Here is an 18,167-nt window from a genome sequence, read left to right on the forward strand (position 1 = left end):
ACCCAAAGAGAAGAGGCACCAGGAGCAGTCACTGAATGGAGAATGTTCTGAAGACAGAAAAGTACCAACTGAACCCGGAGAAAAAGGAGTCCCTGGCCCAGGCTGCTGAAGTCAGTAGACATCCTGTGTGCTGGGTCCACTCTCCTGTCACTGCTCTTTACCACCCTCCACAGGAGCTGGCCTCTCAATATTGCTGGTGCTGAAACTTCCTGGGAGCAAGACCTGCTGGATTTGTGCTTGGAGGGGTTGCCAGACTCTAGTCTGTTGTGTAGGCTGAACATCCCTAGTCCCAAATCCAAAACCTGGAAAATTTTGAGCACTAGTATGCAGCCATAAATGGAAGACTCTGTATCATGAAACTTCGATTCATGTACAAACTAATAGAAAATATTGCATTACATTTCCATCAATATGTAATGAAATGTATATGAATTCTACACAAGATGTAAATGAAGGCTGAGGTCTCCCAGGTTCCATTCCCAGCACCCACATGGCAGCACACAACTGTCTGTAACTCCAGTTTCAGGGTATCAGACACCCTCTTCTGGCCTCCACGGGCACCAAAAAATGTACATACTATACAGACGGACATACAGGAAAAACACCATACAAATAAAATAATAAAGTAATCAAAAATTTAAGGACTCATTTCCAAGGTATCTCATTATGCACATACAAACACATTGAAATCTGAAAATAATCAGAACCCCCAGACACATCTGTTTGGGGTCATTTATGATGAGGGATACTGAGCTGGATTTAGGCCCCAAATGATGTTTATAAACAGTAACACCCATTAGTAACAGTACGTGTCAGCATTTTCTAGGGGCAGTCAAGCTTGCAGAAGGGAATGATGGGATTCCATGAAAGTCTGTGTGCAATAAAATGGAGGGGATAAACACATGGCCCTTCCTCTGTGGGAGGAGAAGGTGCAGGACTTCCAGCCTAATGGGAAAACCCACTGAAGGTCTGGATTCTACTTGTGGGAAATGGCCCCATGCAGATCCTGCTGCCAAGGCCTTTTTGGAATGTAGAGTCTAGAATGGCCAGTCGTCTCATCTCAGGATGACTGGAGGTGGCGGAGTGACTCATTGGCTCTTCCCTCATTTGGCAAACTCTTCTCTCAAATCTACCCTTGGACTGCAAAACACAAATGTCAAATCCAGACCTGGGTGTACACACAGAGGCGAGACTGCATTCACCCAGTGGAGACCACCATGCTGGGTTTCCTGACATCTGTTACTCACATAGGCTCAATTTTGTTCCTTCATCCTCACACTTAGTATAAAGTCTGCCCAAGGCAGGATATGTTCCCAGATTTTATAAGACTTTTCCTGATGTGTCCTTAACCAGCGCTCCCAAGTAAGACCTGGCAGTCCTCAGCAGCCAGATCTGAATGAGTGCTCAGTGATGAGGGCCCATGTTCCCACCCAGCAGTAGCGTTCTGTTGAGCTTCTTATGATGGGAATTCTAGATGTTCTGGGAGGCCACATATGCATGACCTCACTTATCCTGCTCCCTCACCAGAAGCCCTGCTAGCACCCACAGGTTTAGGGGCTGTGCTCTCTGACTGAGCCCCAGGTACCTCCCAAACTCATTCCCTAGCCTTGCAAGACAAGCACATTCTAGGAAGTGTAGGAAGCGGGTCAGCTACCCATGTCTGAGGATGGCCCATCTACAACCACATCTTATAGTCTTGGTGCAGCTCGAAGCTGTTCGCCCCAGGAAGCTTTCACCACAGACTTCATGCAAGAATTCGCATGAATCTTCCTCAAATGCAGGCATGGAGTGGGAATGACAGGTATGCACAGGAGGCCCCACATCTGGGATTTTTCTGATTCCTCTCCCCTGCTAATGCAATGGCTCCTCCCATAGATCTATGTAGCAAAGGTTCAGCTCCCAGAGAGACATTCTGGTGGTCAGTGGAAACATGAGAAGGCGGGAGGAGGTCTTAGGGTCACTGAGGGCAATGCCCTTGAGGGAGGTGGTGGAAACCTAGCTTCCTCCTCAGCTCTCTCCCTTTCACTTTGCCGGCCGAGGGTGAACATGGACTCCCTTATGTACAATCATGCTATTAGGATGATTCAGCACAGGCCTGGTACCAGAGCCAACCAAACGAGCTGAACCATCTAAAACTGCAGGCCACAGTGAGCCTTATCTCATGACAAGATAATTACCTCTGGCATCTTATCACAGGGCGACTACCACACACTCCTCATGACCTGAGGCTGTTCTTTACCTCCCCGTCCAAGTTCAAAATGACCATTTTGGTGGTAAAGAGAAGACAAAAGAGACTTTTTCCTTGCTGGAGTTGGTGACAACATGGTAAAGATGGTTATATATAAGGGCAAAGGGGGTGGATGAGCAAACTATGAAAAAGTCCACGGACAATGGAAAATATATTCCAATGTATTTGTGAAATAAAACAGACGGCTATGAAAGAGAACAAGAGCTATCATTTTAGAATTCAGTGAAACGTAGACTTTTGACTCAAAACAAGACATGTAAGAATATATACTATACTAGTTTTCACATTACAAGTTAAAAAGAGACAAAGTGATTGTTTTGGAGATGACTGTTGGCCTATCAGTGATAAATCAAGCAGTGATGTCTTACATGCGGTCACCCAAAGGAGGAAGGGCTGACATGGAAACGGGGTGCTCTCCTGGGTTCTTGGCTCTACTAGGATATGGAAAAGATTACTTGCTTAAAACAAAAGAAGATAGAATGGATAAATAATGTATGTTCTTAAACAAGACAACTACTTAAGGAAATAACCTTATACAGCAAACACTAAAGAGAACCCGTCCAAGCAGCTGCCATTATCTGTCACTGTATTTCCCTCAAAACCAACCACACACAATCCGCACCCATTCCAGGGAACCTTACCTTTCTTGTTCAGGTGCAAGACAGAAGGAGGGGGTGTGGCCACCTTCATGGCCAGGCCGTAGGCCCCGCGGAAGGAGTGACTGTCCCTCACGATGAATGACCCGGGAGCTTTGTCCTTCAACATGGCAATGGCTAGAGGAGGGAAAGGCATGGATGACTGACCGCAGGGGACAAAGGCCACTGCCCACCCAGACCCTTAGGTGGCTCCTGCTGTGCTATGAAGATGGCCCCACCTCTGAAAGTCACACTGAAGTCTGAACCCTGATGCTCAATACAACTGCTCTCTTGGGGTTGGGCGATGGTCCCGGGGACCGCTCAGCAGCTTGAAGGTGGACTGTTACAAAGCAAGGTGGCCATGCACGGCATGCCCCCCCCCTCCCCCCTGCACATGCGTACTTGCTCCTCTCTTTTCACCAGTGTGAAACTGGTGCTGATACACTTGGAGTGCCCCACCTCTAGGACTATTCTTTTTTTTTTTTTTTTTTTTGAGACAGGGTTTCTCTGTGTAGCTTTGCACCTTCCCTGGATCTCACTCTGTAAACAAGGCTGGCCTCGAACTCACAGAGATTCGCCTGGCTCTGCCTCTCGAGTGCTGGGATTAAAGGTGTGAGCCACTACTGCCAGGCAGGACTATTTTTTATAAGACATCCCAATCTCAGGGGCTCGGTGACAGTCTCAGAAGATGGACTAAGGCAGTCCCTTCTCCCAGCTGCTTCTGCAACCAGGACCGGTGGGGGCCCTGCTTGGCAGGTGAACATGGAATAAGGAAAATGCCATCTTTTCATCTGTGCTGCTAAGCAGGGAGACAAGAGGCAGGAGGACATGGGGACACTGGCATCTGCTCAGCAAAGGGCAGCTCTGCAGAGCCCTTGGACTTGCTAAGCGGCTTTTACAAAGGCCGCCTGGGGAAATAGAAGTCTTTCCAGGCCATGGTTGTTTTCCCCACTTCTTTTCCATTTAAAACGACATCGGCTTCCGCGAGCTCACAGGAAGAATTAGAGCCTCAGAGTTTCTATTATCTCTAAAATCTAACGGCAGGTTCTCAGGGAGAAAACTAGCCTTTCTGAGAGATGGAGGGGCCGTGAACTCCTTCTGCACTGCTCCAACAACCAGGCAGGTTATGCAGGTGACAGGAAGCATGTTATAGCTAGAGCTCCAAACGGTCCATTCCCTTTCATGGCCTGTAGCCACCACGCTGACTGTCTCGTCCCAGTGCATCTCTCTCCTCCATGGCCCTCTTTCTGCAATACTCTGAGGAGACCTTAATAGAAACCTGGGCAGAGTGTCTCTTTCTCAAAGCCCATGGTGGGTTGGCATGGCTGGTGAGCTGCTGGCTTGGCGAAAGAGCCGATGTTCACACTCCACACACTGGGATGCATATGGCTTGAATCCACTTCTCACCAAACCCTCACCAGTACTGAGTTTTTCCCATGAAAAGATGAAAGCTGTGAAATTTTCCCCAGACCCATGATAAAGGTGTGTTTTGCTCTAATTTGATCTGTACCACGGGAGTTCCTGATAGAAGCACCCAGAGACCGAATGTGACCGACACTGCAAGAGGTCCCTGGTCCCTACCTACCTTGTTCTCTGGAGATATCTGCCTTGTACCAGAACTTGGAAGTGTCTTGAACAAATTTCACAATCACGAGCTTATCATTCGGGCTATCTGTGAAGCAGAATTTTAAATATAGAATATTTGTATTGCTGCCTCATTTATGGTAACGATGCAAGTCCAACGCCATGCCTAGGGGTGAGGGACAGACACGGGGGTCCTAAGCAGGGAAGGAAATACAGCTCAAAGGACAGAACGGCAGGGCAAGCCAGTGTCTCATGGCACGCTGCAAAACACAGATGTTTCCCATCCCAAAAGGAGGACACAGAGGCAAGTATGGTGTCAAACGCTCAAAACAGTTCATAACTCAGTTCTGGATTAATTGTTTCATTGGGGAAAAGAAAACAATTTCCAAAGATCTTTACTTTCAAGTCAAAGTGAAGGCGGAGGCATTGCAGCATCCTCACTTCCTACTGCTGGGATGAGTCTACCGTGGGTGAGGGGAGAAGCTGAACAGATTTACCAGAAGCACTGTGTCTACCTGGCTTTAGACCGGCAATATGAGGAAGAGCCATCGGGGGTCTGAACATTTCTGGCAGGACATGTGACTTAACCCTGGAGACGTCCCCAAACCTTCTTTTCCTAAGGGACTGGGCAGAGGCGAAGACATACCTGGCAAAGGTGAGGCCACTTCTGAAGGCTTGCAGAAGTCTGGAAGGACGTTCGGGAAGGGGATGCTCATGGTACTCCCGCTGTGGGGGCTGGAGAAGCCACTGGAGGAAGGGGAGACTGAGCCCAAAGAACGATCACCCTCTGAGGCTCTCTTCTTCTCAGGGAGGGGTGGCTGCCCAGGCAGGCTTACAACCTGGTTCTGCAGGCCTGGACTGTGGTGGCTGCTGAGTCCAGGCGACACCGTGAGAAAGTTGTGGGCCAGGAAGCCATTGTCAGCAGCCCCTGCTGTTGTCAGAGGGGCTCCAGGAGCCGGTGATGGGCCGTGGGAATTGACCAGCAGGGCACTCGGGTCCTCGCCAGGTGGAAGGCCACTTGCTACCTGAGCAGTGTTGAAGCCTAAGAAGGCTTGACTGCCCGCGGCGGGCAGAGCATCCTGAGGCTCCGACATGGACAGCTCGTGGCTGTGGAAGGAGGCCTGGAGCTCCGAGGACTGGAAGCAGGGCAGCCCTGGCGAGTCCTTGCCAGAGCTGCAGAACTCGCGGGTGCCGAGAGAACTTTCAGAAGGGTGGTTGCTCCCCAGTAGGGTTAGGGTGGACTTGGGACTGCTCTCTACCCACTGGCGTTCTGCAGAAGGCGGGCTGTTCAAAAGACAAAAAAAAAAAAAAAAAAAAAAAAAAATGTTGCAAGACTTGGAGAAGACAGGGCTGAGAAAGTGGGTACCGAGGCTTACTGGGCAGCAGAAGGGATGTAGCATCCCTCATCCCTTCTATGTGTTTCGGAGACATGGGTTGACCTTGGTCTGAAATTGTTAAATTGAAAATTCTAGAAATAAACAACTGCTCAGTCTTAAATTCTGAGTAGAATGATGAATCATTTACTGTCCTACCCCATCATGTCCAGGATGTGAATTGTCCCTTATTCAGCGTATCCACGTGTTATATGCTGCCCACTCTTAGTCAGTAGTTAGATGACGGGCTGATGTTGTATAATTGTGTTCATGTTCAAGTAACTCTCAGCCAGAGGGGCTGGAGAGATGGCTTTGCGGTTAAGCACTGGCTGCTCTTACAGAGGAGCGGGGTTTGATTCCCAGTACCCACACAGTGGCTCACAACTGCCTGTAACTCTTGTTCCAGAGGTTCTGATCCCCTCTTTGGACCTCCACAGGGACCAGGCATAAGGTGATAATCAGACATAGATGCAGACAAAACAGTCATCCAATAAAAATAAATAAAGATATAAACATTCAAAATAAAAATAGCCCCAAAGAGCAAAAGTGAGGATGCTGGCTGATTGGCTATGCCAACAGGAATCTGTAATGTACTTTCTTTGAGAAAAGGTTAAAATTATCATAGGTATGAATGCTTGAGAAAAACATAGTGTGTGCAGGGTTTGGTCCGGTCTAGGATCTCGGGCATCAACCAGTCCTAAGAACATTATCTCCTGCAGACAGGGGGACAACTTGACTGGAAATTACCACATTCAAGAACTTAGGAAAGCCACTAATAATACACCTCTTGTAACATACACACATTCAAATGGATAAACAATAGGTACAGATTCTACACATGATGTCAAGGACTTTTACTTTTTAAAAATTATTTCCTTCCTTCCTTCCTTCCTTCCTTCCTTTCTTCCTTCCTTCCTTCCTTCCTTCCTCCTGAGTGTTGGGATTAAAGGCATGTGCCACCACCGCCTGGCGACCCCCTTTATTTTAATGGGAAGGGAAACTGGAAACCTGTACAAGAGACATGGGGGAGTTGAATTCTACTTTGGGCCAGAGTGGCTTCTGGCCTTCCTGGGTTTCTCAAGGCCTCATCTTTTGAAAACAAAAGAGGACAGTTTGGTCTGCCACAGCCCCTTTCTTCCTTTCCATTTTTGCAACATTTTCCTAGGTGTTCATGTATTTGCCCATGCCCGTGCACAAGAGCAAGTTCCATGAGCAGCAATGTGCGACACACCATCCTGGGTACGGGCTCTTCTCCACCTTATCTGAGTGGGGGGTCTCACAGTTGGGCGCTGCTCTACCCAGTCTTTTCTTTCTCCTCTCAGCTGGGTGCTCTGATGTCCGAGGGGAACTTCTAACAAGGCTAAATCCCTTCCTCCTACCTCTCTCTCCTCTGGCCAGGTCCATTGCTTGAAACTGTGCAGGAAGATGCAAACATCTGCTGAAAGTTGGGTGTTGCAGGCATATCAGCCCGGAGCATGGTGGGTTTGGGTCCAATGGGGCTCTCTGACATCCCCACAGTGTGGCTGATAATCTCTGGACAGCCTCGTGGTTCTGGAGCAAGGAAACAGAAAGCAGAGATTACATGATCCATAACGTCACAATCTCGCCCTTTCCTGTGTTCATAACGAAATGAGTTAATTTTTAAAGCTTTCGGTTGCTCATGGTCACGATGAACCACGACAGCAGTAACACAGGTGGCTGTAGGGGGTGACTGGGTGCTACTATGTGTAGATTGTCACCCATCACTGTTACCAAAAGAGAAAACAGCTAATTCAGTCTCCATGTGCAACTTCCATCCTGAGCTGGCTGCTCATGTATGAGGGACAGATGTATGTACGGCCTATCCTATAAACTAGCAGGAGCCTTCTTCCACAGAGATGCTCTCTTCCCTTGAGTGCAGGCACTGCAGAGCTATCATGTGACATGCTTACCTTTCCTTCCATTCCCCACCCTCTCATATTAGTGACTCTGGGGTTGCATGTCCAGGGACCACGGGGCACGGATCTGATCGGCTACATGCTATTCTCGGGAGGTTGAAGATGCAGGTTCAGAATTACCAAGGCATCTGGGATCAAGAAGGCCAAAGTCACATAGAAAGAGGACTTGGAACTTGTCAGGTATACCTCAGTCCTAAGCCTCAGGGCTTGGCACCAACTACCCAGTTACAAGTGGCTCCTGGGAGCTAAACAGGACTGGGGCAGTTTCTTCTGAGTGGTAAGAAAAACCTATGTGTGGGAAATACTCAAGAAGCATGACCCTGGCCAATAACTAAAGGTTCCAATGCCCTATGCCCCAGGGCACCAGACACTGGACAGCTTTCATACAGCCCCACTTTAAATCTGGATCTTCTCTGAGCAATACCCACCGTCCCAAACCTGCCTCCCACCCCATCTCACTTTAATTTCGATACAGTCTAAACTTCCAATTAAAATGTTGCCAGGAAACATGACAAGTGAAAAGAACAAAACTCACTACCCTCCCCAAACAAAATGAGACGAAATCCCACCACCAACAAAAAACAAAGCTGGTTCAAAAACTGGAATTAAAACACACAGACTACAAAGAGACCGAAAATAGAGAAGTTCGCATTTCACCAAAGCACCTGAGTCCCTGGGGATAATCAAACGGAAACTCTAGGAATGAGAAGCAGAACAAACAAGCATTGGGCTTAAGGACTTCAGCAGAGGATTGGACTCAGCAGAGGAGAGGGCAAACTTGGGGTGAGGAGGAAGCATGCAAGGAAGACACTGGAGCACGGACGGAAATACAAACTCAGCCAGAGAGACCAGTGCCAGGATGAAAGTTACTATCACGTCAAACCTACACCGAGTGGGCACTGCATGAGGCAGGACCCACGCTGGAAAAGACATTTACTGAGCACTTACCAAAATACCAGAGAAGTCAAACCTCAAGTTATAAGAAAACTACCATGGCTACCAAAAGAGGACAAATTAAAAGGGCTCCCTGCTAGCTAGTATGGCAAAAACCAAGGCAAAAATGCTTTGCCTTGTTCACTGGGGGCCATGATGGGACACCAATTTTTGTGCTTTATTTTTTCAGCTCATTAAAATTCTCAGTACAGGAAAACCCAGTACTGTTGTGATATCTGAATAAATCACAGGGTAAATGCCCATGTCTTCTGGGATTTATCTGTACATCCTTGGGACAGGTGTAGTCTTCTTATCCCCACGCCCCCAGTACAATCCACAATAAATATTTCAAAGTAAATGCTTGGTGTGCTAATTAACTAATTGCATGGTCTTCCAAATCCATCCTTCAAACTTTCAGTGGCAACTCTGCAGAAAAACAAACACACTGTTTAAACCATCCCTCCCTTCACTGTCTTCCAAGTGGTAACTTAGCCTCATTCACATCCATCCACATTTATTTTCCATCTAAGACCTAGGAAAGAAGGAAACCAGAATATGGTAGTCACACCAGCATGGCCCTGCCTGGAGGTGAGCATTTGTCTGAGAATGAGGCCCGAAGGGAGGTGCAGTCTGTGGCTTCCAGGGGGACCCCTGGAGGACTCCCTTCTGTCTAGAGAGAGCCTAGATGCTTTCTAGAGTTTATCACTTACTCTGCTTATTGCTGTTAAGGGAGGAACAGTTCATTTTTGCTGACAGTTTGAGGGAATACATACAGCCTACCGTGGTGGAGCATGCATGGATGCAGGAGAATGAGACAGTTGATGTGTCTACACTCAGGAAACAAAAGCATGGACAGGAAATCCAGCTGATCTGTACCTCAAGGCCTGCCCTAGTGATCCACTTCCTCTAATGAGACTCTACCCCCTAGAGCTTCCATAACCTTCCAGAACAGTGAAAACAGCTGGGATCAAGTGTTCACAACACAGGAGACTTGTGGGGGCGGGGGGGGGGGGGGGCAGTGCAGAATTCACATTTAAACCACAACGTAGCAGAGGTGGCATTTGATTAAGTCCAAGACGGACAGTGGGCTTCAGGTGGGTACAATAGGCTTGGAGAACACCAACCCCTGGCCTGCTGCCCATGGGGAGGAGCGGTATCCACCCTTCACTGATGGTACATAGAGGAGGTTCTCGTCATGCATCTTATGAATGCATGGACGGATGATGGATGGACGGACAGACAGACAGAGGAGGAGGAGCAGAGCGGCTGGCTTCGATCTTAGAGCTAGAGTCCAGAGCATGATGTGGAAGTTCTGCCAGAGTCTGGCTGGAGGTTAGAAGGAGGTGTGGATCATCCCTAGGATCAAGTTCCAGGGAGCAGTCCAGATCTTTGGGATCTTTAGAGCTTTTCATCTGCAAAATCGAATACATGAGCCAGCAGGGGATGGAGGAAGGCAGTCCTCAGCATCTGCCCCTGAGACCTGGCTGCTCCAAGAGGCCCCACACAGCATAGGACAATCCTTGCTGTTTCTGCCTCTACTTGCTGAGTCCCTGAGCCTTGAGGATCCAGGGAAACCATGCCAAGATTCAGAAGCATTGAATATGCTTACATGGCGCCAAAGATTCCCTTCAAATGAGAACAGGCGGAGGAAAATCAAATCCCACTTTGTTCCTGTTATCATCGTGTTTTCCCAGAAAACAGCAAGCCCAGCACTTCCCATGAAAGTGGCTTTGTTTATCCTTCATTAGCACCAACTCTGGGGGCACTGTGGTTCCCTCTTGTCCTGGGCTTTGTGTCAGTACTTAACCCATTGTTTACAGAAACAGCCGCCTAAGCACCAGGTTGGGTGTTCATGCTAAGCACTTGCTGCAGGGACCCCCAGGAACTCGGTACAAAGTCTTCTGCAGATCCCCTTCCCCTGCCTGCACTCAGGAATACATGTCAGCAAAAAGCAACCTCTAAACAGCATAATGTCACAGCAGCGAATGCACTCACTATCTGGGCCTTTGCATTCCCAGAAACGTGGGTGCTAGCTGCTCTTTTAAGTCTGCAGGATGAAGATCAAGTCTGATGACCAGACTGCAGATACCAAGAAGACATTGGCGGAATTACCAGTTTGCATGGTACCTACACAGTGCAGGAACAGAGCTGCCACCTTATGAGGCTTCCTTTGGAGCCACCTTCCTAAGCTCTCCTGTGTACTGTCCTTGCTGACAGGGCAGTGCATGGGATAGAAATCCCACAGAACTTGGGAGTACGCTGAAATCTTACTCAAGGAACTGATAGAGGCTCCAGTCAAGCCGAAGCCTTCAGACCCTTCTACACGGGTTTCTAGAAATTTGCTCATGAGAAGAGCAGACGCAGTAATGGCCACTGTTCTTTAACTTCAACATGAGGGTCACAGTAACACTACTGGTGAAATGTCACCAGCCAGGATGGTGAGCAGCCTTGTCCTTCAGAGAAAGGGACCTAGGGACATCACAGAAGGGACAGCACGTTTTAAAGCAACCACTCAGAGGGTCTACAGGGCAACCCCAGTCCTTCCAAACTCTGCCTTCTGAGGCATGAAGCCCTCTTCTATTAAAGTGAATTTTCGTGGCAAGGAGAGGTCTAATGGAGTCCTGCCTGCCCAGAAACCATTTAGCTGCGGGAATCTTGACAGTATTGTTTTTGTTTATTATCCACACACTCGCATATTCTGCTGCTGCTGCTGCTCACATGGACAGCAAGGGCTGGAGGGGATAATACCGTGTTTGGAATTCGAAGATTACCACACTTTCTGGGTTCTCCTCCAAGCCTGTGTGTGTCCTTGGTGCCCTGTGGTTTCAGGGTGCAGAAACCTCTGCCTAGCATCCCTTCCAGGCCAGGCGGGAACTGGGGGGGCATATGCCCAGCCTCTTGGGATCTCAGGAATGCCTGCACTCTTCTCCTCTCTGCTTCCACTTCCTCCATTTCCTGTACCAGGACGAGGGTGAGAAGGGGTCACTGGCATTCTTCCAAATGATCTATTTTTATGCTTTCTTTCAAAAGCTGCTTGCAGGAGTGTTCTGTGGGAAGCTGGACACCAGTCACTCTACACTGGCGACTGGTGACTTGTAAGTTAACAAGAAAACTCTGCTTATGGCCAGGACCACTGATAGCCTAGACAGTAGGACTCTTATCTTTATCTACTCATCCATCCACCCATCCACCCACCCATCCATCCATCCATCCATCCATCCATCCATCCATCCATCCACCCACCCACCCATCCATCCACCCACCCACCCACCCACCTACCCACCTACCCATCCATCCATCCACCCACCCACCCACCCACCCACCCACCCACCCACCCACCCACCCACCCATCCATCTATCCATCCATCCATCCACCCACCCACCCACCTACCCATCCATCCATCCATCCATCCACCCACCCACCCACCTACCCATCCATCCATCCATCCATCTATCCATCCATCCATTTCCATCTTCCTTCTTCCCTCCTTACTGGTCAGACCCAAGTTAAACAAGCATTCTCCTTTGCCATCACTTGAGAGTTCTGGCCATGGTAACATCAGTTCATCTCTTAGTTTGAATCTCACTGGAATACTGGATACGTTCTCAAGTTCTGGAGCCTCCAAGCTCTCCTTCCTTATAATCTTATCAATTGAGGTCATAATAGATGATTTCTGGAGTTTGTTTACATAAGCATTTAAAAATTCTATTTCCAGAAGGCAAAACTTTTTTATGGGAGGTTTGATGGTAGTGAAATTTTAAGAAGATGTCCTTAGCTTATAATTCTGCTCTCTAAAAATAAAAGGCTATTAAAACCAGCTTTTTTAAAGCAAGGGAAAAATGGGCAGGCAGCCACACATAATGAGAGTTAACTAGTGGAAGCCCCAGCCCTTGGAAGAGCAGCATGTTTCTTGATGAGAATCTGAGTCCTGACCCTCCAGCCCTATAGATGGCATACAAACATACATAAAAACATATGAACAGGAAGGTTTGTGCTTTCCTGTTGCCAAGCTGCTTCTTGGTAACTCCTGAGGTCAGGGTTCATGGTAAATCAACTCTGCTCTTGACAGAAGCAAGGCTTTCATTTCCCCTGGAGGACAGGGGTATCCTTGCTATCACTAGAGGTATTATTATTGTTAATAATAATCATTTGTTTTAAACAGGGTCTCATGTAACGTAGACAAGCTTTAGACTCACTACGTAATCAAGGCTGGTCCTGAACTCTGGATCCTCTCTCTTCTACCTCCCAAATTCTGAGACTATAGATATGTTACACCACACCTAACTTTGGGGTTGGAATTTCCATCTGCCACTGGCTCACCCTTCTGTGATGCTTTCATCCCAAGAGGAGTATCTCCTTTAAAAGGATCATGCCAGTGTTCCCTTTAACCAGTAACAGGAAAGGAAGCAGAGACACCGATAAAATGGCTCATTACAAGCAAGGCCCTGTGTTTTCCTGTTCTTTAGAGATGCTCCATTTAAATTCAAAGATTCCAAGTGGAACTGGGAAGCAAACACCCTGTTCTGCTCACTCGGTGCTGTGTACAGAATCCCAATGTCGAAGCACTGAAAACAGCGTTTCTCTTTGCAGAATGCCTCAAAGCAGCCTGGACCCTGGGATGCAGTAAGCATGGCCCAGTAGCTCACAAGCATCCTGAAAACCCACTGTGGTTTGAGTTCTCAGGAAAACAAACACTTCCCACCTGCTAGATTTTCAGGAAAAATAGGTGGAAGGATGCCTTGGGGTGGGGAGACTGAGCTAGCTGGAGGCCACATGTAGCTGGAAGACAAGCTATCACAGAACTCAGAGACTGGGAGTATCCATGATGCTCAGCCACTGTTATTATTTAATTGTGATTAAAACAGGCATGGGTTACTATCCTGACCACTTCCAAGTGACGATTCCAGTGGCCTCAAGTCCATCTTCCATTGCTATTGAACCGTCGCCATCATCTATCTCCAAAACTTATTCTTACAAACTCAAACTCCGTACCCTATTAACACCTCTCTTTGCTTCCCTGCTCCCAGCCCCTGGCAACTCCACTATCCTTTCTGTCTTTACAGATTCTACTCTTTCACAGACCACATGAGTAAACTATGCAGCATTTGTCCGTTAGTGATCAGTTTATTTTACTTAGCATAAAGTCGCTGTCTTTCAGGAACACACATGGTGGCCTGTGCCAGAAAGTCCTCCCCTGCTCAGGCTGAACATCCACCCGCTGAGTGGAATGCCCATTCTGCCTGTCCATCACTGCTGCAAGGACATGTGTGCCAGAACCATTAGTTACAGTCTCTCCTTTCTCAATCCTTTAGCCAGTTGGGGTGGGCACCGGACACTGCAGCAGAAATTGGCCTCAGTGACAAATGTTTGCTGTTCCTGAGCTGCGACCACCCACTGGGGACAGAGGCATATAGGGATAAACGATGATAGGGTGGTCAAGCTGCAGCTAGGGTGAATGGAGCAGTACCAGAGAGAAAAAGGGAGGCACAGGGAAGCCCTCCTTATGCAGAGAGAGAGAGAGGGGGTAAAAATAAACCCTCCGAATGCAGAGGGAGTGTTTTCACCACACTGGAGAAACAACTCAGTTCCTTCAAGATCCCTGGGCTGAGTGGGGCTGGAAATCAAGAGCAGACTAGTGTCTCCAGGGGAATGAACCAGAGCAGGGCCAGCCAGAACTTACTGGTGATGAAGATACTCCTAGCAGGCTCTGGTTGCTCCAAACTTTCAGTCTCCTGAAGAATTCTAGTCCCATAGTTGAGTCTGCACACAAGCAGAAGTCTTGGTACTTTGTGTCTGAGGGCAGAATCCCCACAGGACCCAGCCATCCTTTAGAGATGGGGTAGGTGGAGGATGTTGAGGCCTATTCCTTAGCTCTTTTCAGGCAGGAACTGTCAGTCAGTACTAAAGGGCTTCACAAACAAAGCCCCAGAGTCGGGACTCAGTACAACCACTTTCTCTTCTACCAAGTACATCACAGAGTTCTGCTCCAAGTTCTGCATAAGGCTCAGGATGAAGAGACACCATTTTATATCTGATGTCTCTGACTGGGACTCGGAAATTTTATAAACCCAATGAAGTCATCCTTAGAGGACCCTTTTCTCTACTGCATCCACACCCCTAGCCCACCAAATACCCAGGACCACAGGCAGTTTGCAGAAAGTGTCCTGCAACTTCCCTGAAACTGGAACAACACTGGTCAGATTCCCAAGCAAGCCCCTAGTGAGGCAACGGTACCTCTGCCCAGAACTTCTGATACTGTGAGTTAGAGTGAACACAATACCAAGAGGCACTTAATACTTCAAGAACTCAGCTTTGGTCAAACCTACTTAACAAAAAGGAATGTTCTCACTATGGGACAGACCACAGTGGATGAAATCCGGCGGAAGTCTCACCCGACCCTCAACACACTTTTACCTGTCTTTCAGAAAAATGCGTAGACTATCAACATGTAACTAGTAATCACTGTCTGTGTGGCACTAAATAGACCTCTTGACTTTAGAACAAGTGGCAAATGCTCACACCAGCACCCAGTACGATCACTTTCTTATCTAATGACTGCACCATGGAGTTCCGCACCACGTTCAAAACAGGGGTGCTGGGCCAGTGGCTATCGGCTGGGGCTTGGTGCCTTAGCTCTGCCCCAGGAGGGAACCGGCATTCTCCCTGCACCAGGATCCCAACCTGATTCGTAGGCTTCCCACCCTTCACTCTTTAGCAAACCCTTGTCCTTCCTGCCGTACAAAGCTTCATGGGTTAGAATTCTGGTGTCTCATAACTCAGCGTCTTTGCTCAGTCTACCATAACCAACAAGCATTTAACTGATTTCTCACTATTCTGGATGCTGGAGGTCAGCCGTTTCCCCATGGTCCAACTACTGTGATTCCAGGTGATACTGTCTCCCCTTTGCCTCCCTTCTTGGACCTACAGCCGAATCTCCTCTTATGATAAGGACCACAGTCATACTGGACTAGGCTCTGCCTCAGGGGACGCCAACTTAATGACCGGTGTAAAGATCTCCTTTCCTAACACGGTCACATCTGAGGTCCGGCTAGGGCTTTCACTCAGCCCTAACACAGGAATAAGATTTCCGGAAGTGAAGCCTTGCTTGATGGCAGCAGGGTGGCTGAGGATCTCTATTAGGGTTCTTGAGAGCAATGATGGAAGGACATGTAGGGTGCACACAGCATGATCTGGCTGTAGCCACCCTCGAAGGCAGTGGTTCTCAACCTTCCTAACGCTGTGACCCCTTAATACAGGTCCTCATGTTGTGGTGACCCCCCGACACACACCATAATTATTTTCATTGCATACTTCATAACTGTAATTTTGCTACTGTTATGAATTGTAATGTAAATATCTGTGCTTTCTGATGGTCCTAGGCAGCCCCTGTGAAGGATCCCTTGACCCCCAAAGTGGCTGTCACCTACAGGTTGAGAAGGGTCGGTCATAAGTTTAGTCTAAGGAAGAAGCAGGGGATAGCATGGTGCTGTGTGTTGCACGGAGGCTGCTTCTGAATTGTCTCTTCCATGGCTTACAGGATGGGGATTCTGACCAGGCTGAGCCACAGCTCCAAAGCAGACCACCCTGCCCCAAACCCCGTGTCCCAGGAGGCCCTGCACCAGCCAGAGGAGTGAGGAAGACCCAGCTCACAATGTCTCCCTTCTCATCTGATTCTCCTCCCCTCTTGGCCTGCGGCTTATGGGGCAAGCTGGGGGGAGTCCTGAATAGGATAGGGCCTTAAATGGGCAGTGGTACCTCTGCCCAGAACTTCTGACGCCGTGAGCTGTAGGACACACAATGGGAGCCTTTCAGATCACAGCCACTTTGGTTTGTGTGTTTCTCTCACAGGTTTCTAATTCCACTTATTTCTAGCATGCAGGCTATCCATGCCAACTCACTTGAGAGTGTCAACTCACCCCCTAGCTTCAGTGCAGCCATTTTGCTTCTGGCTGGCTTTCCTACCCAGGGAGTAGTGCCTGGCAAATGTCACACACAGAGTGCCACTGGTACCAGGGTTGAAGCCACTGCCCAACCGGCTCCTTAGCTTCTCAAAAAATGGCCAGACCACTAGCACTGCCCAGATGCTGCCAGGCTGCGCTGGCACTGGACTGGACTTCCAATAAAGTTTTAAGTGCATTAAAACTGCCCCCAAAATAACAATTAATCAATAGGTGGATTTACAGCAAGCTGGAGTTTCTGTCATGGAGGCCTCCTTCTCTGAGAAGGATAGCCTGTGGCAGAACCTTGTGTGCCTGAGGCTCTCGGCCGGCTTTGTGGAATGACTCTTGTCTCATGGCAGTGAGTTTAGGAGTCCAAATGCTGTTCACCGTGCTTCGAGGGAAAGACTGACCCAGCAGCAGAAAGTCCCCTAAAACTGACAGTGACCTGCTTTACTATGCGCTGTCCTCTTTCAGAAGGTCAGTCAGCTAAAGTTCAGAGTGTATGCTAAAGTATCTACTCATTGTCCAGTCAGTAAGACAGGATAGATGGATGACCCGCTGAAGAAGACCCTTGGCCATCCACTCAGTGACAATACCCACTGGGCATTTCCTGGATTCTCAGTGGTCCTCCATCATGACAAAGGCAGGAGGTTCCAACATAATGGGTTGTACTAGAACATCCAGCACTGGGCAGAACTGGTGCCCAGATCCAGGCCCTGGATGCCAGTATTTTATACAGCCTTGGAACACCGAATGGAGCAGTAGGCAACAACATCAAGTACAGTGAAGAAGTGTGTGAGTTTGGGAGCGAAAATGAGGCAAAGATTAGTTATAAAATGGAAATTACATCCCCCACCAAGGTAGAGTATTATGGGGAAGAGGAGGAAAAGCAGAAATGGTTGTTAATTTAGCTGTGACACACACAGGACTGACAGCTGTGGATAAATATTTTAAATAAGTTGGTAAAATATATATATATATCATGCACTGTGCCCAAGCCAAGACTGAAGAACTCACGTGATCAGGATTTCTGTCTCCAAAAAGGAATGAGTCCCACACCCTGCTCTATGCACTGATGTTCTTGTGCACAGCTACTCCCCCCCCCCCCCCAACTGAAGACCCTGAACCTCCCAGACAGCTCAGCAAACAACCACAGACAGCATGCCCTGTGGCCTCACGGGCCAGGGCCAAGAAGGAGAGTTAACTACCAAGAAAAAGGAAAGAAACAGAAAAACAAGTTTGTCTGTAGTTTCCACAAAGAATTGAAAAAATAATAAAGTCGTTGGTGTGTCTAAGAATTGATGACCATGTGTGATGCCAGGAGCACGGCTTGCTGTGTTTTGAACAGGGACCTTTCCAGCTCTGTTTATAGTGTCTTTCCTTCCTCACTGATCAGCACCAACCATCCCATTTTATACAGATGTTTACTGTTTGCTGGAGTTTGAAAGTGAAGTCCAAACTCCAAAGGTCCATGTATTCAAGAGTTATGGGTTTGGTGCCCAGTGTGAAGCTATTG

The 18,167-nt window shown here is 48.2% G+C and overlaps 1 protein-coding gene across 3 annotated transcripts in view; it reads right to left on the minus strand.

The window, feature by feature from the left end:
- Tns3 (tensin 3) overlaps positions 1–18,167 on the minus strand; it is a 246,454-nt gene that overhangs the window by 18,388 nt on the left and 209,899 nt on the right. For all 3 annotated transcript variants that reach the window (XM_052734489.1, XM_052734488.1, XM_052734487.1), the window contains 4 exons: positions 7,220–7,391; positions 5,114–5,751; positions 4,469–4,555; positions 2,890–3,021 (listed from right to left, as the gene is read on the minus strand). In XM_052734489.1, coding sequence (XP_052590449.1) covers positions 2,890–3,021; positions 4,469–4,555; positions 5,114–5,751; positions 7,220–7,391 — 1,029 coding nt within the window. The remainder of the gene's footprint in view (positions 1–2,889; positions 3,022–4,468; positions 4,556–5,113; positions 5,752–7,219; positions 7,392–18,167) is intronic.

The sequence above is a fragment of the Peromyscus californicus genome, unplaced genomic scaffold, assembly GCF_007827085.1.
Source record: "Peromyscus californicus insignis strain IS unplaced genomic scaffold, ASM782708v3 Scaffold_13__1_contigs__length_99412109, whole genome shotgun sequence".
Classification (NCBI taxonomy): Eukaryota; Metazoa; Chordata; class Mammalia; order Rodentia; family Cricetidae; genus Peromyscus; species Peromyscus californicus.